Source organism: Leishmania donovani, chromosome 2 (genome assembly GCF_000227135.1).
Source record: "Leishmania donovani BPK282A1 complete genome, chromosome 2".
Classification (NCBI taxonomy): domain Eukaryota; phylum Euglenozoa; class Kinetoplastea; order Trypanosomatida; family Trypanosomatidae; genus Leishmania; species Leishmania donovani.
Window position 1 is genome coordinate 4798 of NC_018229.1, and position 21309 is coordinate 26106.

Here is a 21309-nt window from a genome sequence, read left to right on the forward strand (position 1 = left end):
GGGGGGAGGGGCGGATTTTTGCCGTAAGGCGTGTGTCCAGCGCTTCACCTCAACGAGAGCAAAGCATGAAAGCGCGGCGGGAGGGGACGCGCGGAGCTGCGATGCGAAAGTGAGAGCAACACAGACGGACACAGAGACAGCAGTACACACACACTCGAAGAGAGACGACGATGGCGACGATGACGAGAGAACGCCGCAGGTCGGGTTAAAAAGGGGGGGTCGACGGGCGGAACGAGAGACAACAAAGAAATAAAGCAAACAAAATGCCGGAGACTCATGTGGCCAGCGAGCACCGGGCGAGGGAGAGACCACGTGCAGGAGAATGAGGACCACCGGACACCGCCACGCGCGCAGACATGAAAGGGCGCCTACTTTGAGTTGCTGCTGTTTATCGGCCTTCTCCGCATCTTTTCTTTCGTCGCAGTCCCCTCACACCCTCCATTCCTCTCGCACCCACGCTGCTTGCATGCCTTCCGCCCTTCGCGTGTTTGTGTACAGCCGAGTATTGGGCAGCCGCACTACAGTCGGCTTCTCTCACAGACCGCCTCAGGGGTGCGCACGAGCGCACCCGGTGGCTGGGGCAGCGTTGCACTTCCGCCTTTCGTTATCACTCTAGCTGAGAAGGAAGACGCCCGCGATGACGAATAGTGCCAGAGCCATGAGCAGCCTCAGCTGCTCCTGAATGTGGAGAAGGAGGGATGCGTTCTCGTTCTTCACGTGAAGCATCTGCGTCGTAGCTGCCTGTTTCGCGCCTGTGGCCTTTCGGTTGACGAGCGTCTTGCGCTCACTCGGCTCCAGATCGCCAACGACGTATTTGCCCATCATTTGATAGGCCGTGTCGCTGTGCCCGTTGCCCGTGAAGGCCTGCGTCGCGTCACCGCCGGCGCTGTAGAGCAAGATGTCGCGGCCGCCGGGATGCAGGTCCAGAAACGGGGTGACATCGTACACTTTATTATGGATGACGAGCCACGCGCCGGCAGCCGACTTTTTGGCAGCGACCTGCTCCAGGGTGATGTAGCGGCGACGCTCGTTTTCGGGCAGCTCGCCAACCTTGAGCTTCTCTAGCCTGCGCATGGCTCCTCTGCTGTGGTTTACCGCCTCGAAGCCCTCCGTGGCATCGGTGCCAATGTGAGCGAGAAGAATGTCGCGACCTCCAGGGTGGTCGTCGTAGAAATCGCTCACATCGTACACGCCGTTATTGATGATGAGCCAGCCACTCTCCTTGCTGTTGTGCTCCGCCACCTGATCCCTGGTGTAGACTGCCGGCATCGGCGCTACTCAACGGCTCGGCCAATGTGCCGGGTACAACGTATGGAAAGAATAACAAGCGAGGAAGGCGAATCACTGGGTGTGGGAAACTGCATATGCGGCTTTATGGCTACTGGCGCGCGTGCCTGTGGAGAGAAAGGGATAGAGGGGGATGGGGGTGTCACCGCTCGGTGTTTCGCTGTGCAAGGCAACGAATGCACGAAATAAGGGAAAGTGCGTTCCGTGAGCTGAGGTGGGCAGGCAGGCGGAGTGGGGGGGGGGTGCAGCAGTCGCGGAAGGTGCGGAACGGAGACGGTACAGAGGTGCGAAAGAATAGAGTGGGGGTAGGTGTGCAGCATCGATGTCTTCCCCAAGAGCGCAGATGCAAGGGTAAAGGATGCCTCCAAGCAAACAACGGAAGACGTGAAGGGTGGCGGACTGCTCGCTCGCTCTGTGAGAGAGAGAGAGAGAGAGCGAGCCTCGCCTGTCTGGCGAAACAACACGTTAGGTTCAACACCGGATAGCGAAAAGGCTTAAAGAGGCTGTGGGGTCCTTCGCGCGCGAGTGCAGCGCAGAAACTCACGTGTGCGTGTGTGTGGGCGTGTCAAGAAAGGTTTCCTCCCATGGCGAGGCCCTTCGTTTTCGCTGCCTCTTCACGCAGCGCGTTTACACCCCACACGCGCACACGCACCGCTGGGCAATCAGCCGGTACGACTCCTCGTACACGAGCGCACCGAACTGAAACGTCATGTCAAAGCCGCTTCCACCATCCGTGCCCAGCAGCGGAAGACACCTCTCTCCGTCGATGGCACAGTTCACGTACACGGTCGTCTGGGCACCTACTTGCTTTGCGATGCCGCGCACTAGTCGCTGGCCGAGGCTCGTCGAGAAGGTAGATTGCACGCTGCCGTTCGTTCCAGCGGGCATGTCCTGCTGGCGCGCCGCCTCGAACTCCATCAACTGCGATGAGGAGATGCTGACGCGGCCGCCGTCCCCGCTGAGCTGAAGTCCAACAGCGACGCTGCAGGCCCCAAGTTGCGGCACGCTCTGATTAGTGGGGCTCTCCGAGATGTGGACCCAGAAAAACCGGGTCCCGAAGGCGATCACTTCGATAAAGACGTTTGTGATAAACACGGCGTCTTCAGGTGCGCTGACGCGATCTGCGCGCGCCTCGGCCGCCGCGTTGCCCTCGCTAGCCTTGTAGTAAAAGGGCACCCGCACGGCAGCAGTGCTCGGGGCCGGCATCGGGCAGGCTGAAGGCGTACGAAGGAAAATGAAAAATGCGCACACCCACGAGGCAGAGAACGAGACAGTGCACGTACGCACAAAGGGGGGGGGACAGGGGTGGTTAGGAATGGAAAAGCGATGCGTGTTCACCGGCGCAGGCGCTTGTGGGCTGCAGGAACAGCAACAGTGGATGGAAAGCGGTTCTGGGCGCGCAATGAAAAGGCACAAGAAAAGAGAAGTCACGCGGCAAGGTGGGGGAGGGGGATGGGATAGAGGGCAAGGATATGGTTGTTCACGTGATCCACACCGATCCGAACGCATTGGCCCCAAGGGCTATTCTTGCGCTCGCAACAGGAACACAATATGCCGTGAGTTGCCGCCGCCACCGCTAGCGCCGGGGGAAGCAGAAAGTCAGAGAAATGAAGGCATACGTTGCTTGCTGCTTTCTCCACTTGCGTCTCTCGGTATACGACAGAGGAGAGATGGGAAGCGTACCCACAACAGGCACATTACCGATACGAGAAACTCACTCGTGCATGTGCGCGCAATCTGAAAAGCAGCTTCTCGCGCGCGCAGACACGAGGCGATGTCTTTGCAGGCAGCAGAGGTTCCATCACCGCACGAACAAATTCCTCACCTGTCCTCTTCCGGGCCAAACCAGACGGTTCCATCGTTCTCGTCATCGTCAGAGGAGTCGAACCCTTTCTTCTCAGCGGTTGTCGGACTCGACGACCCACGGCGCTGCTGCTGCTGGATGAGCAAGTCCGCAACAAAGTCCGCTCCGCCATCGATGCCAGAAGCACCGCTGGCGCCACTGCGTCCCGATGCATCGACGAGGTCCGCAAACAAGGCGCCGGTAGAGAGGATGTACGCCTCGCGCAGAAGTTTCTGTTTTGCTATTTTGCCCACCTCATGGCTCACGTGGGCGAAGAAGAGTCGCTCAAGTCGCTTGTCGATGGAGAGGATGCGGCGCACGCACTCGTCCTCTCTCATCAGCTCATAGTCGCAGAGTTTGCGGTAGGCGAGCATGAGGACGGAGCACAGTGCAGGAATAACAGCGTCATATGACGGAGAAGCTGCCATGTACTCGAGGTGTCGCTGGTTCAGAAAAAGATACTTGATCTGCGCGTCGAGGTCGGATGATGTGGTCACCACCGGAAACGCCGGCGTCGCATCAAGTGTCTCTGCGTCCGTCGATGTCTGCAAGAGTGACTTGAGACCTGGCGACACGTGCTGGCGGAACTGCCGGAGGTTGCGCTGGGCCAGCGCCTTCGAGGCGGCCCCGCTTGCGTACGCAACCTCTAGCTCCAGCAGCAGCCCGTAAAAGCACTCCACAAACTCCTCCCCGCCAATAGGGATGACAAGTATCTCAGAGAGCGAAATGGCAAGCGCGGCGTAGCAGGGAAGGTAGTACCGCGCCCAGTCCGCCGCCGAGCTGCTGCGCTGCCGAATCGCCGCTGGGGCGTTGGCGATGGAGACGTTGATGAAGTCGGCCCCCGTCGCACCAGGCTCGGCCGAGGCACTGCTGCTCGAAGACGCCAGCGCCCCTGTCGCACTTGCCGCAACTGCCACTGGCTTCTCAGCAGGCAGCTGAATGAGCCCCTCTTTGCTGACGCCGTCTCGATCGGTCGGGAGGCAGGCATCGGCGATGTTAAAGTATTTGCCTATCTCATGAAGATCGAGGTGCACAGTATTCATCCACAGCGTCCCCTCCTCGCTGTGCAGCTCCTTCAAGTACTCGAGGTACTTGACGCGCTTGTTGACGGCAAACTCGACGAGTGCCGTGCGGCTCTCAACACCTTTGATCTTCAGCACCTTCTTCAGCATGAATTCCGTGTGTTGTGTTTTGCTTGCGTCTGTGTAGGTGTGTATGTGGGTGTGGGTGTGGGTGTGTGTGTGTGTGTGTGTGAAATGAGGCAGTGATGCAGCAAGCCTGTACTCCCCAAGCGCGGATACCGCAAACGTGGTGCCACGCACGAAGACAAAGAACGGCGAGGTGAGAGCTCAGGCTCTAGCGAGACAGTCGTCTGCCTCTCTGCCAGTGCGGGAGGGGTGGGCATACACGCTCTCGCTCACGCGGCAGGAGACCCATGGGCAAGGATACACGGCTAACTGGCAGTGGCGGCCTGTGGCCAGGAGAAGGTACCACGGAGCCCGTGAATGGGTTCTTCCATAGGCAGCACGCACCCGCAGTGCTACTACGATATGAACAGAAGCTCGATGAAAAGTATCGTTACAAAGACGGGCAGGCGTAGCTGCTGGCCAGCGTGGCAGGCGCACGTAATATTGATTCTGCTCATTCGAGGGAATGCGAGAAAAGTGCGCACAGTCGGCCTCCACACCACGCGCGCGCTCCCAGGGGGAGCGTGAAGGGAAGAGGATGCACCACAAACACGAAAGCCAGCGCGCAAAAAGCATTGCCGGTCTCACGGAGTAAACCGGAGGAGGGGAGGGGAGGGGAGAGGTGGGGGGGGGGAGCATGGACACGTTGTCACATGAGCGGAGATGAGTTCAGCGCAACATAAAAAAAATCTTGAAGAAAGTGGTTGCGGCTTCGTGCCTACACGGTGACCGCAACGACCAGCGATGAAAGGCCCGCGTCCGAGCAGATGTGCAAGCTGTAAGAGAGCGCGCATGCGCTATGGCGAGTACGAAGGAAGGTAAAAAGAATCAACAACGATGAGAATCACAGATCGTCATCCATGAAGTCCCGATGCCAGCATGCCTTACAGCGCTATGGGCGAGATACGTTCCACGGAAGCAGACGGCACGCTCACAGAATCGTGAGAGAATAGCTTCACTCCATGCATCGGAGCGACTTCAGGGCTTCCCCCAGGGCACGGGGAGGAGATGGCGACAACGCACTGCACAGATGCATCATCGAACGCGTGTATAAGCTCGTGGAGCAACGGAGCATCGAGGAGACAGAGAGCGTGCATAGGTGAGAATAGAAGAAGAGTACGGTGAGGGGTGCATAGTTTGAACGGGGACGCTACACATCACACATCAGCACGGGTGCAACGGAGGAAGTGGCGTTGCATGTCGTCGTTCTCCACCAGCGCATCCTCTCTCTCTCTACTTCTGTGAGAGGAGAAGAGGCTACATCTGGCTTGGTAGATGGTGTTGCCTCGCTAGTGATCGAGTGACCGAGGGCGGTGAGGTTGTTAGGACCTTGGCTGCTCGGCTCGATTCGAGCATGCGATGCGCTGTCGCGTGTCGCGTATCTGTATGCGCAAGTGGTGCGCGAAGAGAACGATCGACACAAGACGAGAGTCAGATGTGGGAGGGTGAGGGAATCGCGCAGACGCCCCAAGGCCGATAATGACCCTCGGGGAGGAGGTGGACGTGGGAGGTTGCACGCTGGCAAGACATGGTGGTGAGGAGGGTGGCTTGATACCGCAAAATGGGATTCGATCAGAAGGCTGCCACCATGGTTGAAACCAAGAGTGGCAGTACTGGTCCACCTCCGGCGAGTCCGCAGTCCATTTCGTGAGAACGACACCTACCGTCATCCGCGGGTGACGGTCACCGGGGAACTGCGTATTGAGCGGACGGGGCGAAGCGCCTTCGTGTGCTCGGTCTGTCTCACCGGTTTCCGGGATCTCAAAACGTTCGCAGTTCCCATTAGACGTGGTTAGCTTACGCACGCCCACAGCACAGGCGAGAGAGGCAACGGATGCCGTTAGAGGCCGCAAAGAAGGGGAGCCACAATGTTGGCAACGTGTCTTCGCTTCTTCACGGAAGCGCGGCGCCGCCTTCAGGCTCCATGAAGGTGCACACGTGTGTGTGTGTGTGTGTGTGTGTGTGTGTGTGGCAGACAAGCGGCACTCTGCCAACACCGGTGTCGCTGCCACGAATGCACACCGCACACTCTTGGGCGGGCGGAGAAGGAGGGAGAGACTGCGGGACGTCTCTCTGGCGACCCCTTCTACGTGTTGTAGACGACGGAGGAGGGGCCCCGGACGAGCATCGTCTCCACACCAGATCGCTTGGCTTTCCCGGAAAACACATCAGGCGAGGAGGCGTTCCTCGGCTCACCAGATGACGCCGAGGGCGTGTCGAGCTCCGCGTCCTGCTCCGCGGCGTCTGCCTTCTCCTCTGCGACGAAGGCGGCAGAGACGGACTGTTGAAGTACCCGTACCACACTCACTCGGAAGACGGAGTGCAAAGGCAAGGCACGGTTGTCTTCAACGGAGTCGACCCAGCGCTGCAGCCAGTACTTCACGACTCTCGTGCGTCTTTGCCGTGCACCGCCATGTGCTGCTGCCTGCTCGTTGGCCCACGTGTGTGCCGGGCAGCCGACAGCAGGAGGCACCGCCACCCCGAGGGTCTCCGACAAGGACGCCGTCTTCATGCGCAGGGCGCATGATGGGGAGGCGGAATCTTGCATGAGCCACCACTCCACCTCCGCCAAGGGTGTCAGCACACAGAGCGCGGCACGGTCAGCGGCGACTCCTCCGGGAGTGCATGTCGACGCTGACGTCGAGGCCGAGGGCTGCAGCTGCTTTGGCCCACGCATCGGCCTGGCATTGGCCCACGCATCGGCCAGGTGTTCTTGAGAAGTCATCCTCGCGCACCTCAACTGCAGGTCGCGTAGCATCGCCCAGTCTTGGTAACGGAGACATGGCGTCGCCGCCGTGGCATCTGCGTTGGGAGCCTGAAGCAGCGAAGACACGCCCTCCAGAAACCGCTTCTGCTCCTCCAGCTGCCAGTCGGCCTGCACCTGCCGCCACTGCAGAGATTCAGGTAGGCAGTAGAGCGTGCAGCAGTTCTTTGAAGCATCGTCATCGACAGAGCCGATGGGGCGAACCGACGTTGGAAGGTCCCCCGCAGCAGCCTGCAGCACCTCTTCCACGGCCGCTAGAAGGGAGCTCGCAGGCACGGCAGGGAAGGAGTCGCTGCCCACCTGCGAGTCGGCTCTAGCTGCTCTGTGAAGTTCAAGAGCAAGCTCTTGAAGAACACCGACCATAACGGGAGGCAGAGCGCTGGCCCAAGAAGTGGCGCGCGGCTGATGCTCCACCGCCGACGCCACCCACTGTCGAAACACCGCCGCTGCGGCTGGTGTGGCTAGCGCCTCGCGCACAGCACCACCGCCACAGCGCTGCTCGTGCACCCCTGCAAGCAATGTCAAGAGGCGCAGGAAAAGCGTACGGTTGGCATAGTAGGCAGCGGTGCGGCCTGTGACGTGGTGTTGAGCGGCCACCTTTAGCTCGAGAAGATCAAAGAAAGCAAACACAGTCGATGAGGCGGAGCACACCAGCTCCGTGCTCGCAACCAAAGCATGCGCGGCAGCAGCGTGCACCGTGTCTGCCGTGACGGGGAGCTTCGTGTGCATGTAGCTCACGAGCCGCTGCAGGGCCAGCGCCGCAGTAGGCGTGCTGAGCAGCACCGCCGCCACGTTGCGCTCCTCTGCAGCAATCGCACGTGACGAAGGCTCGCATAGCTTGTTGAAGAGCGTCACAGCGCGGTTCGGCACCCTCGCGGCGCTGCACACGCGCAGGCAGCTCGCGAGCACGTCCGGATGCTCTGTGACGTCGATGGTGGAGTGAACGAGAGTGCGGCGGTGAACATCCTCGAGGAAGTCCAGATACGTTTGTGTCTTGAGTGGAACACGGGAAAGTGCGTTGAGGACGGCGCAGAGGGCCACACGGGTGTCGTCCACGCTGTCCGCGTTATACCCCGCGCCTGCCTCCTCCACCAGGCGCAGGTACAGCTGCAAGACAACATCAAAATGGTCGGCGTTGGCGTCAACGGCGCCGGCGAGCGCGCACACCAGGCGCATTGCGCATCTCGGTTGCTGCATGAAGGACGACAGCCAGCTGTGACTGGCTCTGGCAGATGGCGGCGAAGCAGGCACCTCTTCGTTGTCCCTGTCCTCGCCGCTCGCTGCGGCGAGCCTCGCCATGGCGAGACCTCGATGAATAAGATACGAGTACGCCAACGCAAAACCGCCACTAGTTGGAAAGTAGGTACAAGACGCCAAGAGACCTGCATGAGTGCGCGCTGCGGCGGCAGCGATCATCGCGCTCTCGTACAGCGTACCAGCCTCGGTAGCATACCATGCCGTGAACGCCCCCTCCTCTGTCAGTGCATCGATGGTCCTACTCTGGCCAGAGGCACCGCTGGTGGCGCTGTCCACGCCGCGGATGAAAACGGCCATCAGCGCCCGCGCCACGTCCTCCGCCTGGCAGACCGCACACAGCCGCATGCCCGCCTCCAGTACCCGCCGCTCCAGCGGCGAGAACAAGACATGCGAAAGTGACGACTCTCCCTCGCTGCTTTCCATGACGGAGCTTGCTTGCATGGAGTAGTGTAGCAGCCACGGAGCACAGCAGCACAACACCACCGCGCGGGATTCCTGCACCGTCTGCGTCCACATCTCGCTCAGAGCATACACAGGTGTCCTGTCAGTGTCATGCGAGATCTCTTCCGTGGAGACGGCAACGTCTCCGCAAACGCCGCGATTAATGTAGCGGCGGCGACGGTGCACCCGCTGCAGCTCGTGGGAAAGTAGAAGCTCACGGACCGACGCGGGCAGTGACGCTGCCCACTCCATTGTTGGTGCACGCAAGGGTTCGTCAGCCGACTCGTCCTCTGAAGCGCCCGATCGTGTGCGTGTCACCGCTTGCGCAGCGCTAAACGGCCTCCAGAGGTGCCGCACAATCACAAAGCTGGGCACCTGCGCCCGGATACCCGTCTGGCACACGCGCAGCACCCACGACGAAGTCGCCATCCACGATATGAAATCCACCGCTGCATCGTCGCTATCGGTGGAGGCGCCCGGGCTTTCCTTGATGTCTGTGGTTTTGGCAGCGGTTTGGTACTCTGCCCGCTCGAAAACGCCAAGCTCGCGCATGAGGGCTTCGCTGGAGGCGGCGGCAGACGCCTGACGCGCAATTGGCGGCGCCATCAAAGCCAGTGCCTCGTCGCCGTCGAAATCAATCTGAGCCGCGCTACACGCGAAGGCTCGCCCTGCAGTTGCTGTGCTCATGGTGGGTCTAGCGTCATGCTGGGCCGATGATCCCCGTTCATAAAAAGATTTGTTTAGTTGCCGACAAGCAGCGATGAAATGCCTCCACGCGGCTTCTCGCTGCGGCTGCGGCTGTGGCTGGGCTGTTGGTGCGGTAGATGCTGTGCAATGTGGGATGGAGAGACTGCACAACAACACCGCGGCAACGTCTAGGGCGCGGAGTGGTGCGCCTGTTAGGCAGAGGCAGCGGCGCATGCCTTCGGTGTGTTTGTGCAGGCCAGCGCTGCCGCTTTCCGCCCACAGCGAATCCCCCTCCGTCAAGCCCGCTTGTTGTTACCGTTATGTCCTCCGGGTAGCGCTGCACCGCCCTGTAAAGCGAGCGGGGCACAGCCGGCACAGAGAAAAAGAGAGAGGCACAGGTGGGCGTGGTGGTGGCGACCGTCAACTGAGTGCCATGAGTCCTCCCGCTCACGCAACAGCCGATGAAGGAAAAAAAAAATGTGTGCGAGCGCGAGGAGGGAGGGAGAGACGTGACATGAAAGCACATCAAAGAGTGCATCAAACGCATCCGTGAGCGGAGGGCGCGGTTGGGCCACCGTGGAAAAGCCGACCAACAAGACTCACGTGATCCGCAGCGGACGGCCATCCCCTTCAGGCAACCGCTCCACAAACTACCAAGCACTGCGCGCATCCTGCGCACGCCGCGATCTCCTGCACTAGCGGTAAAGCAGCACGAGCACGAATTGCTGAGTAGGGGAAGAGATGCGGAGATGTACCTCAGGCGAAAGCCGCTGGCGCTGACGACGCCTGTCGCTGTCCCCAACTTTGGCGCAGGCCCTTCCGCCTCTTCCCGCCTCCTCGTTGGCGCGCACAAGCTCTCAGGTGCCTCGTTCGCCTTCATGCGCGGCACTGAGGGTTTGAAAAACCTGCTGAACTCCCCCGGTTTCCTTTTCCGTTCTACCTCACCTCATGGCGAGGACGAGACACACATACGCCTCAGGGCGCGGTATCGCAGGGCCCAGTGCACTCCCCCACCCCCTCCTATCCCACGCCCATGCCGAACCGCCTCTCGTCATGATGGGGCCCGGCGCCTGCGACGTGGCGAGGATAACGCGATCCATCGCAGCAGATGCCGGCGGTGAGCACGCTTGCGCCATCCATATGATGGGCAACGCGCCAGCGCGGCCCACACCCGCGGCCCTCGCACGGCCCACTCGTGCGGGGTGCCTGAGCCCCCGCGATGGGGCGGGGCGGGATGCGCCAGGGGTGGTGGCCGGCATGATTGGGGAGCGGGTGTGAGGCCGCCCAGCGGAGCGGCTAGGTGGATGTGTGTGGGCAGCGTTTTGGGGGCGGAGGCGGTGCTCCGCCGACGGCGTCGGGTGCGGGGAGGGGGGGAGGGGCGAGCGGCGTGTGGACCTCGTGTTGTGGGGCGGAGCGAAAACGGGCTAAACGTGCTTGAGCAACGAATGTAAGGATACCACCTTTCTCACCGCCTGTATCTCGCACAGGCAGCGGCGTTGTACACACAGTGCGCGGCATCACTCACGCGGCGTGGCACCCTCTGCTTCAGCCATGATGCACGCGGCGGTGGAGACATACCGCGTCCCTAACGCAGCGGACTGCGTGACGTGGCACAGGGGGGTATCGCAGGCGCTGCAGACAGCGAGCACCAAAACTGGATCAGCGCGATGGTTCTCGTCCCGCAGGCACGTCTCCCTCCACGTCCGTGTCTCTTGCAGGCTGATAGTGTTCCCTCGCTTACGCACAAGGTCTCCTTCGACAGAGAGCCCGCGTTGAGCGACGCTGTTGGGCGGCACAGCAATGTCAAGTGTCCGTTGTGGCCTAGTGAGACCGGCGGAGATGTGGCTGACGGGCCTGTCGCGTGGTGTGTCGCTGAGTCGCGCAATGACAGACCTCTGCAGTACCGTACTAAGCCGAAGAGCAGACGGTGTTAAGGGGGCCAAGAACGTCGGCCAGCCGCTAGCGTGCCAGCCTACACGACTCGTGTCGGCAAAACGGTCACTGTGGAAAACAAGTGCACGACAGCGGCGGCACACGTAAGCGCAAGGGCCAGGCGAGAGCTCCTCCTCACCCGTGACACGGGTGAAGGGTGGGTCTAGTGTAAAGCTGGTTGGTGGGGGCGCATCAGCCGGACCCCTCATGGTGTCCGAGCGTTGTGGAGACTCACCTAGTTGTGCGTCCTTGGCTTTGTGCGCAGCAGCAGATGATATATCACTTGGCACGAAAGATGTGCGCACAGGAGAGTGCCGTGGATGCGTTCCCCACAGGCCACCGCCGCTGGTGGCCTTGCATCGGGAGGAATCGAGCGAAATCCTAGATGAGGTGGCTAGCGGCCGCCTTGTCCAGCTCGGCTGGAGAGGCAGCCATCTGCGAACAGCGTTCCGAGTCGTCCGGAGCATACCACTGCCGCATGCGCCACTGTGCCCTAACCGGAGGGTCATCTGTCCGTATGGGGGCGGCATCCTTGCCACGCGTTCTCCGAGTACGTGGAGGAAGGAAGGTGGAGAGAGAGGCATGAAGAGCACGGATGAAGGGTTGTCAACAAGGCAGAAGAGTGCTCAGGAAAGCCAGGGCCTCGACGGTGGGTACACTGCCCCACGTCCCACCGATCCGCTTATTAGAATAGGCCTACTGTAGAAGCCGTGGTGGCGACGCGGATCATAGCGAGAGAGGGCGTGTGCGGGGGATGGGAAGGTCAGACGACATGAGGATACGCCATCGCTGGGGCCCCCACTTGCTGTTGGTCTGCCCTGATGTCCCGCCGCTGCGAAAGGTGCGCTGGCGCTTCATCGTGGCCCGCTCGACCGCCCTACGGCAGCGGATGACAGCAGGGAGGGGGGCTCTGAGCCCCCCACGATATGTGCGAGTTCTCTTCGCTTTTCGTCTTCGAATGGTGGGCACTCGTCGACTGACGAGTGCCCACGCCAATGTGCGCATCTCCGCAACGGGCAAGCCGGTGTGTGTGGGGAGGGGGGGCACGGCTGGAAGAGAATAATACCAATTAAAACGAAGCATAGGCGCCATGCACACCTACACCGACCCGCGAATGGCGGCCGCGCCGTGCCGCGGCAGCCCGGCGCCAACACCGTTTTTCACCCGCCATACGAGTTAGTTACCAATACCAATATAACGAGAATAACATGCGAAGAGACAGAACACAAAACGCCTATGGGCTTCATTGGGCGCCGCCCCCCACCACCACCACACACAAACTCCGTACAAACGCGATCTGCTACGCCGCTGGCCGAGCGCACGCGGACGGTCAAAACAGAAGACACAACGCAGGGCAGCACGGCTGCCACAGATGAGGGAGCAGCACGACAAGGCGGCCCAGCCGCCGTACAACATCAGTGAACACAGGAGGCGTGCGTGTGTGTGCGTGTGTATGTCGGGGATGGAAGAAAACAGGCCGCATGAGCCGGCAGCTGGAGCTACATTGCCTGCAGACACCCCCGCGTGGCAAGAACGACTAAAGACGCCTCTTCCAATAAGAAAAGCGCCGATGGAAGAGAGGAGCAAAGACGAACGCACCGACCAGCCGTCAGGCTCGCTATCCGGGACCTCACACACACACACACACACACACACGCACACATGCACATGCGAAAAGGGGGAGTGAAAAGAGATGTACCAGCAGAGTGTGCCCAATCCGCGACATCGCTTGGTGAGGGGAAAGAGGTGGGTTGGGGGCCTAAATGCCAACCTCACAGGTCCATCGTGAAAGCTGCGCAGGCGCGGCCTCCCAAACGGAACGACGGCCGCCTCTGCATCTGCACACAGCTCAGCGCCTCCTCTTCTTTTTGCCGTTGTTTGAGTTGTTGGCAGCCACGCCAGACTGCGGCGTCGTTTGATGGTTTCCTTTTCCAGTATTCGTGCTGGTGGCCGCCTCCCCCTCGTCAGCCGCACCGCCGCGCGGCAGACGCGACGCGCTGAGCTCCTTCCGCAGTACCTGTCCGAAGTTGGACTTAAAATAGTTCACAGACTTGGCAGTGCTCAGAATGCACGTGTGCTTGTCTCGCTGGCTGTCACGAATGCGCACCAAGCACTTGGTGGGCACAATATCGCCCGCCTTCGTCATCGGCTCCGCCGTAGCAAAGTGGTAGAGGTTTTCACGGGCCTGTTGTTGCTCCTTGAAGTAGTCCTCCGCCGTCCCGGAGGGCGTGGCACTTGTGCAATAGCGGAAAAGAATGGCCGCCTCACGTGTGCAGATATCCTCCCATTCGCTTCGGGTCAGCGTGTACTCGGGTTGGCCATGTGCCACCCCGGTGACAACATCGTCCAAACCGCTGTTGCAGTGGCTCACGACGAGCTGATGGAGATGAGCGCCAGTTGTAGGAGGGCAAAGCATCCGCGACGCCAAGGCGTACTGCTCGGCGAGGTAGGCGTCACCGTCCTCCGTCGGTGTGCCGTCCTTGTTGAGGAGCTCCGCCTCTTGTACCTGCTGCCACGCACTCTCGATATACGCCTCGGCCTCCTTGAGTGCTGCGGCACGCCGCTTTTCCGAGAGCAGAGCTCGCCCACTAGCACGAGTGTCGACCTGCTCCGTCTGCACCGCAGTGGGCACACTCTTCGGGTTAAAGCCGCCCTTGAGCACGATCCAGACGGACCCCCCGCGTTGGCTGCGTCGCCGCGAGCCTCGACGTGTATCGGCCTTGGTCTTCTTGGGGGCCTTTACGCTTGCCGCGTTTGCAGCTGCTGTCGAGGCCGCGGCAGCCGCGGCAACGGCCTCGCGTCCGTTCCGCTGCTCCTTGTGGTCGGCCTTGATTATGTGGAACATTTTGCTAAGGTCCGACAGCAGCGCCTTCTCCTCAGCCAGCTTGCGGAACCCACCGGTTTTCGCCGGCATTGCCACGAAGGACGGACAGGGTGTGCTGCACAGAAAAAAATAGAAGAGCAGAAGTCTCCAAGGCACCGGACCCCGAACCACTGCTGTGGGTGGTGCAACGCTGTCTTGGTGCCTCTGCGCAGCTTTCTACTACACACACACGCACGCACACACGAATGAAAATCAGAAACAAGTGAGGCTGACTCTGTCGCGTCGGGGTACGGACTGGGCACAGCATGCGCGTCACAAGGTGTCGGGAAGAGAACGGAGAAGACGACTTGAATCGTTGTGGCTTTGCCACTGCGCTGATGCACATGCTCCCTGCAGAGGCGAGGAGCAGCACAACAGCTGGTGGCATACACGCAGAGATGAGTGGAAGGGTGTCATGGCGCGACTCCGACCGTTCACGGGAGGGGGGCTGCATGGAGAACCAAAGCGCCCGTTGCGGCAGCAGGGAAACGCCGGGAGAGGGCGTCTATCGCACGTCACCCACAGCGTCGCATCGCGTGGGGGAGAGGTCGCGCTGACCATCGGGGGAGGCGTAGGACACACGCGCCATCTGCTTCCCTGCCCTTTCGGCCTCACCGCTTTTCTCTTTGCCTCCGGCGGTTTCGCATCTCACATTCTTCGCTGAAGAGTGCGGGCGCGCACACAGTCGATGCGCCGAAAGGCGCCCTGCCCACAGTGCACAGCGGCGCACCAGACGCACACCCCTTCGGCACTTGTCAGCGCCTCTTGCTTCGTTTACCGTTGGTGATGGATGCCTCGTTTCATGTAGCGCCCGCTCGCCAATAACGGCTGGCGCCCTCCCCTTCAGAGGTGGTAGTGGTGGTGGGGAGAGGCAGTGCAGTCCTTGGCAGTGGCCACAGTACAGAGCCCAGAGAGGCGCTCACGCGTATACACATGCATAAAAAAAAGAACAAGGGAGCGGCAGAGGAGGGCGAAAGGTGAAGCATGGCGGCTTCTGAGGAGTGCGGCTTCACCTATGCGGAGAGCGCCTCTGCCACCGCGCGAAACGCACACGCACACACACACAGACACAGGCACACGCATCATGGCCGACACAAAACAACTGCGCATTGCACAGAGATAGTGACGCGTCGTGAAGTCGGGAGTCAAGCAACGTGGCCAGCACACAACACCCATCGAAAAGGGTCGAGCAACGATACGAAGCAGTGCGGTGCGGAAATCTTGAAAACACGTGAAACTATGAAAAAAAAAAATCATCTCGTCACCTACTTTGCATGCACTCGTTGCTCAAGCACGTTGAGCCCGTTTTTGCTCCGCACCACAACACGAGGTCCACACGCCGCTCGACTCACCCCTCTCCCCACTCCCCCTCCGGCCCTCCCCCCACAGAGGCTCCGAATCCCGTGGTGCGACGCAGCGGTGGGCACACGCCTTACGGCAAAAATCCACCCCTCCCCCTCCCCGCACCCGCCCACCGGAATGAAAAGAATAGAAGCAGTACACTCGAAGCCTGCTGAAGAGGTGGAGCAGCACAGTGTGTGTGTGTGTGTGTGTGTGTGCGCCCTTGCTTGCAACTGTCGGTGTGTAGTTGGCGCGTGCCTTTGAGATTTGCGTCGGCTTTTTTTTTTCGCCTTCGACGGGCCCAGCATCCTGCTGGCCCCTGCTGCCTCCGTGCATCGTCGGTTTCGGGGTGTGTCGAGAGACACACAAACAAACAAAGCGAGCCGCTGCGTAGCCCGACGCAGCGACGTCGCTTCCCCCGACACCGTCACCTGAACGTGCGCGCATCCCGCTCGCCTCCCCTCTGCGGTGTTCGGCGCCCACAAAATCCCCCACCGCTGACACTGCTGTGATCTCTCCCACATGCAAAGAGGTCCCCGTCGAGCGTACGTGAGAGCAGAAGCAGGATGCAGTGCCGAGGAGGCACACGCGCGCACGTGCACGTAGGCATACTGGGATGCACTCGAAACACACCTGTGCGCGACGAGCGGGTTTCCCATGCTCATGCCTGCTGAGGCGACGGGCGCATGGAATGCGTGTACGGAGAAAGTGTGTGTGTGTGGAGAGGGGGAGGGCACCATCAGCATGTGAGAGCGCGCGGCGATGGGAGGGGGTGGTGTGGTGAAGAACGGCGAGGAAAGCTGAGATGGAGAGAGAAAGCGAGGCACGTGGCGAGCGAAACAAAATCGCTGTTTCAAGCACCACAGAGTACATCACTGACACTGACGAGGCGAGGGGGTCAGGAGGTCGGGGGTGGTGAGGAGACGCGCGCGGGCCCACAGCCGAGTGCACACACACACACACACACACACACACACACACACGCATGTATATACACCAAAAGCACAAGTGTGCACTCATCAGTATGCAGACGCACACACGCGCACACAAGCTACATCTACACACACGCGCGAGAAGGAGTGCTAGGGTGTACGGAAAGGGAAAAGACAAAGACATATATATAGGCGAATAGAGAAGAGGGAAGGGGTTTCGCTGCAACGACGTCGAAACGGAGCGAGAAGCGTGGCAGCACAGAGATGCGCGGCACGCATCGCTCGCGGCTGGAGGTGCGACGTGAGAAGCAACCAAAACGAGGAAGAAGGAAAGAAGAGCACGGGAGGGTGCATTGCGCAGCCCCCCTCCCCCAACACGCACACGCCGAAGCTGTCGAGGTCCCTCGCGCCCATCTACAGCCCCCGGCTAGGGGGATTGCCGCAATCCGAAAATCATCACCGTGTGTTCCCACGACGCACCGCAGCGGCGGTGGGTGGGTGCTGCAGCGGCACGGCGGTGCCAGTGGTAAGCGGCGCCACCACCGCCGCCGCTGAGCCCCACCGCTGCAGTAAAGGATGCTGCGTGGGCGGAAGTGGTTGCGCCTGCGGTTCCCGTACCAGCATTAAAGGCGTTCCCACAAGCAACGGCTTCTGTCGTGGTTGCCGCTGTACAGGAAGCTGTTTCACTGTGTTGACGCGATGGTTGAAGAATCCTACGGTGGCGCCTTGCTGCATCCGGTGTGGAGGCGACATTATCACCGCTGGTTGGCGCATGGCCTCCGCAGCGCCAACGGAGGCCATCGTCGGATACAGCAGCGCACCTTCCCCGCACAACGCGGCGCCGCTGACGTTTTTCGCCCCCCTCCACGCAGTTGCCTGAGTGGCGTTGCCATCTCCACCGTTCGAGGTGTTCGCTCGGTCACATGGCGCCATCGCCACGGCAGGCCCAGAGAGGAGCGCTGGTGGTGGCGGCGGCGGCGGTAGACGCGTCTCCTCCCGCGCCGTCTCCGCCGCCTGCGGGCACACAGGCGGGATGACTTGGCCCTGCATCTGTGGCGGCGCCGCTATGTTCGCCACCTGTGCACCACTGCCTCCGCTCATCACCTCCTTGCCGCCGGGGCCGACCGCGTCAAGCGCAGCAGCCGGGAGAACGACGCCGGCAACGCTGCTGGTGAGGGCGCTCAAGTCTACACTCAGCGGCAGCGGTGGCTGGTTAACCAGCCGCTGCACAAACGGGATCAGCGAGTGGATAAAGTGGCAGGAGGTGCCCAGGTTGCACATGCGCTTGAACTGAAAGTGCGCGCAGTGTCGCGGGCGCACGATGGCGGTCTGAGTGTCGTGGGTCGCACCACCGGCCGCGTCGCCACTGAGCGCATGGTACGTATGCAAGGCACCCTCGGTCTGCAGGATGAGCTCCGACAGTATGAGCTGCGGGGAGCTATTCGGCTGGTTTGGTGGGTACACGGCAAAGATCATGCCTGTGGCTATCGTGGGATACTCGAGCGTGTTGCGCCCCCCAGCAAGCTCCTCACGGTTCATCTGACGCACGCCAGAGGTGGTGATGCTGTTTTCGTTCATGTGCACCTGCGTCGCCGTGGAGACGACAAGGCTGTGGATGTACGGGCACTTCGCCGCGCTGGAGCAGCGGTGGCGCAGATAGCGATTGCACAGCTGAAAGCGAAAACGCATGCGGTTGCCGTAGCGCTCGTTCAGGGAGGCGTACTTAATGGCGCCACGCGTGATGGCAACTTGCTCGCTCTTGATCCGGTAGTGTTGTCGCATGTCAGAATCGTAGACGGAGAGCTGTGACCCTGCCGGGCACCAAACCTCGTCTCCCTCCTCGCCGTCACCACCGCCACCGCGGTCGCTGCCGCTGCGCGCACGTGCCCGGTGCGCGTCCAGCATCTCGGTGAGCTGGGTGACGGTGAAACTCGGGGCTGCAGCCGAGCCAGTGGCAGGCGGCAGAGCTGCAGCGTCAGTGCTCGGCTTGAGTCGCGGTTGATGTCGCTGATGCTGAGGGTGGTAGGCATAGCTGTGCTGCTCCGCGGCGGGCTGGTCTGCCGGCGCCAACGTGGGGTCCGCGTGAAACGGTGTGATGGGCACACTGTCGCTGTCACTTGGCTCGGCACTGGGCCAATCCTGCGGCGGCCGGTGACTCGCCTCAATCGAGGAAATCACGGAGGGTGGCTTTGTGGGTCTGTGAGACCTCTGCGCTGTCGATGCCCCGGTCTGCCCGCCGTTCGTGTCCGTCCGCGCGGTGCCAGAGGTGCCCATCGACTCCGTGGGGCCCTGGTCACACACACTACTTTCCGAAAAGGACGCGCTCGCGCAGCGGCCAAGGCTGGACAGAAGAAGAGGAGCTGGAGCGGCTGCGGTGCCGCCGCCGCCGTATCCGCCTTCAACGCCGCCACTCCGGTGGCGATGGTTCACGTCACCCGGGGAGCTGTGCGAGGCAGCGGAGCGCCGCCGGCTGTCGCTGCCGGTGCCGTAGTCGGCATCGACGGCGAAGCCGCCTGTCTCTTCAAAGAAATGATCGGCGGTGGCGTACGATTGCGGCGTCGTTACAGACGCCGATGCCGCCCTGCTCCGACCATACCTGTTGAGGCGGAACTGGTAGTCGTGCATGAGGAGCACACCAGAGTTCGAGGTGGTACCCTCCACCACGTCCACGTCGGGCAGGAGGCCGGCGCTGCTGTTGCGCCAGTTGCCACCGCTGTAGTGACTGCTCGCGCGGCTGGCAGAAGACGTACGCGAGAGCGCTTCTTGTGGCTGAGAAGTCTTCGGGGAGAGAAGGGTGTAGTGCGCGTGCCCGGATGGGTGCGATGATGCTTGCTGCGGGCGGTACGAGGCCTCGCTGCCGGACGCGGCAGACACGGTGCCGCGAGATGCGTGCCGGTGAAAAACCACGTTTAGGTGCTGCGACGCCAGTGCGGATCCGTTGCCGCTGCTGCCGACGAGGCTGCCCGGCAGTGTAAGACGACCTCCAGAGTCATCCGCGCGGGGCGAGTGGGCTGGGGTGGAGGTGGCGGTAGAAAGCGTACGGTAGGGGTTGTGGCGGTGCCATTGCGGCGAGGTGGTCAAGCTGGAGGCACTGCTCGTGTTCACGTCCACGGTGTCATCGTCGCCGCCACCTGTCACGACGAATCCTCGCGCAGCGCAGCGGACACCATCGGAGCGAGGCCGCAGGATGCGGTGCGCCATCACATGCATTGCTTCCACTTCTACGCAGCTGGAGAGCGGTGAGAGTGGCTCTGGCAACTGCGCCGTTGTGTAGGCAACGTGCCCTGCTGCATTTCCAGCATATGTGCCGTTCTGTCCGAATGAGCTACGTCGCTGCAGCCGCGGCAGACCGCCGTCACCATCAAAGGCCAGAGGGTTCATCTATCAGTTTCCCACCTTCTCTATTACCAGGAAGTCGGCGAAAGCGAGCATGAGGGGGGTGGGGGGCAGTAGAAGGGCGCGGCTTGGCAAGGTAGCACCCCTCTGCAGATGCCACAACACGTCCCGTCCTTCGTTGTGCGGTGCTGCTCGTATCGGACTCCAGTGTACTTCAACTCTGTCTCTGCAATGCCTCTCCCCTCCCCCTTACTGCATGACCGCACACGTCCGATGGGTCGATGCGCCGGTGTGCGTTGTACGTGCTAGCGAGTGTTCTCGGAAGATGCGGCCCTTTCTTCACAAACTATGGGGCCCAGCTCCGCTCCCCACGCGGGGCGCCTCTGCGTCTTCGACACCGCTACAGGTGGTCTGCCTGTTGCGCGCTCACGCTCACCCCCTCTTCTCTATGCGCCCTCTGATGGTTGCCGTTCGTTGTCACGCCTCCTCCGCCTTCCTCACGGTTGCAGAGAAGCGGCAAGGCGCCGCGCACCACCCCCTGTCTACGTGTGTGACGGCTAGCTGGGCCGACGGAAGAGCAGGAGAAGGTACTACAGCGCGCAACCTCAAGGGCAGCGAGCGCTCCGATGCGGTTCGGTGTTTCGTGTGCGCGTGCTCCAGAAACGGATGAAGGGAGACTCAGAAGAAGTCGAGGCCGTGCTGGCCTGCGGTATGGATGTGGATGTGCGAAAAGGTCAGAGCACGTTCGCCTCCCAGTGTTGCAAGTGTGATGCATGCGATCGCTAAGCGGCAGACACAGACAGAGGGCGCGGAAGCACACAAGGATTCGGAAAGGCGTGAGCGAAGAGAAAGGGAGGGCAGAGAGCAATAGCGAAAGGGGAGGTTAAGAAGGCCTTCACAGCACAGCGAACAGGAAAGGGGGGTTGGTGCAAGTGCTAAGTGGCCACGCCAGCAAGCGCACACAGAGCACGTCGGCCGTCGCCTTCAGTGCGAGCATGCGAGAAGTGCACAGCAGCCCCAACATGCCGACTCGAGCCGCAGTGCTTTCATTGCTGAAGGTCATGTATGTGTATGTGTGTGTGTATGTGTGTGTGCGCGCGTGCGTGCGTGTCTGTCAGTCTGCTTGTCAGTGTAGGTTGAGCGGTGGCGTGCCAGAGAGCAGGTGGCATAGACGCGACTACACCGAAAGCCGGCAGTGACGCCGGTGAGCCTGCCTCGCTTGTCTTACACCATTACGTCACACTTTGGCTTTCCTTGTCCGCCCTGTGTGCGCGTGAAACATCGGGCGGGGGAGGGGGGTGCGAGACCGGGCCGCTCGCAGAACGAGGGCCACGCCGGCAGGAGTAGAGCAGGTCTTCTTCGGTGTGTGTCCAAGAGCATCGGCACGCGCATGCGCCTGTGCTTAGGTGCAAGGATGAGTGTGTGTGTGTGTGTGTGTG

At 61.4% G+C, this 21309-nt stretch overlaps 7 protein-coding genes across 7 annotated transcripts; all 7 read right to left on the reverse strand.

Annotated features, from left to right (window-relative positions):
* Positions 1-612: 612 nt before the first annotated feature.
* On the reverse strand, positions 613-1269 carry LDBPK_020020 (cytochrome b-domain protein, putative; the record flags this gene model as incomplete). Its single annotated transcript, XM_003857850.1, has 1 exon — positions 613-1269. The coding sequence occupies one exon, from the start codon at positions 1267-1269 to the stop codon at positions 613-615; it is 657 nt and encodes a 218-aa protein (XP_003857898.1).
* A 645-nt stretch (positions 1270-1914) lies between these two features.
* On the reverse strand, positions 1915-2493 carry LDBPK_020030 (hypothetical protein, conserved; the record flags this gene model as incomplete). Its single annotated transcript, XM_003857851.1, has 1 exon — positions 1915-2493. The coding sequence occupies one exon, from the start codon at positions 2491-2493 to the stop codon at positions 1915-1917; it is 579 nt and encodes a 192-aa protein (XP_003857899.1).
* Positions 2494-3108: 615 nt separating this feature from the next.
* Positions 3109-4302, reverse strand: LDBPK_020040 (hypothetical protein, conserved; the record flags this gene model as incomplete). The annotated part of the gene is made up of 1 exon (XM_003857852.1): positions 3109-4302. The coding sequence occupies one exon, from the start codon at positions 4300-4302 to the stop codon at positions 3109-3111; it is 1194 nt and encodes a 397-aa protein (XP_003857900.1).
* Positions 4303-6403: 2101 nt separating this feature from the next.
* LDBPK_020050 (hypothetical protein, conserved) lies at positions 6404-9385 on the reverse strand (the record flags this gene model as incomplete). The annotated part of the gene is made up of 1 exon (XM_003857853.1): positions 6404-9385. One exon carries the CDS (start codon positions 9383-9385, stop codon positions 6404-6406), a length of 2982 nt encoding a protein of 993 aa, XP_003857901.1.
* Positions 9386-10983: 1598 nt separating this feature from the next.
* LDBPK_020060 (hypothetical protein, conserved) lies at positions 10984-11928 on the reverse strand (the record flags this gene model as incomplete). The annotated part of the gene is made up of 1 exon (XM_003857854.1): positions 10984-11928. The coding sequence occupies one exon, from the start codon at positions 11926-11928 to the stop codon at positions 10984-10986; it is 945 nt and encodes a 314-aa protein (XP_003857902.1).
* A 1319-nt stretch (positions 11929-13247) lies between these two features.
* Positions 13248-14312, reverse strand: LDBPK_020070 (hypothetical protein, conserved; the record flags this gene model as incomplete). The annotated part of the gene is made up of 1 exon (XM_003857855.1): positions 13248-14312. The coding sequence occupies one exon, from the start codon at positions 14310-14312 to the stop codon at positions 13248-13250; it is 1065 nt and encodes a 354-aa protein (XP_003857903.1).
* A 2678-nt stretch (positions 14313-16990) lies between these two features.
* LDBPK_020080 (hypothetical protein, conserved) lies at positions 16991-19744 on the reverse strand (the record flags this gene model as incomplete). The annotated part of the gene is made up of 1 exon (XM_003857856.1): positions 16991-19744. One exon carries the CDS (start codon positions 19742-19744, stop codon positions 16991-16993), a length of 2754 nt encoding a protein of 917 aa, XP_003857904.1.
* Positions 19745-21309: the final 1565 nt, after the last annotated feature.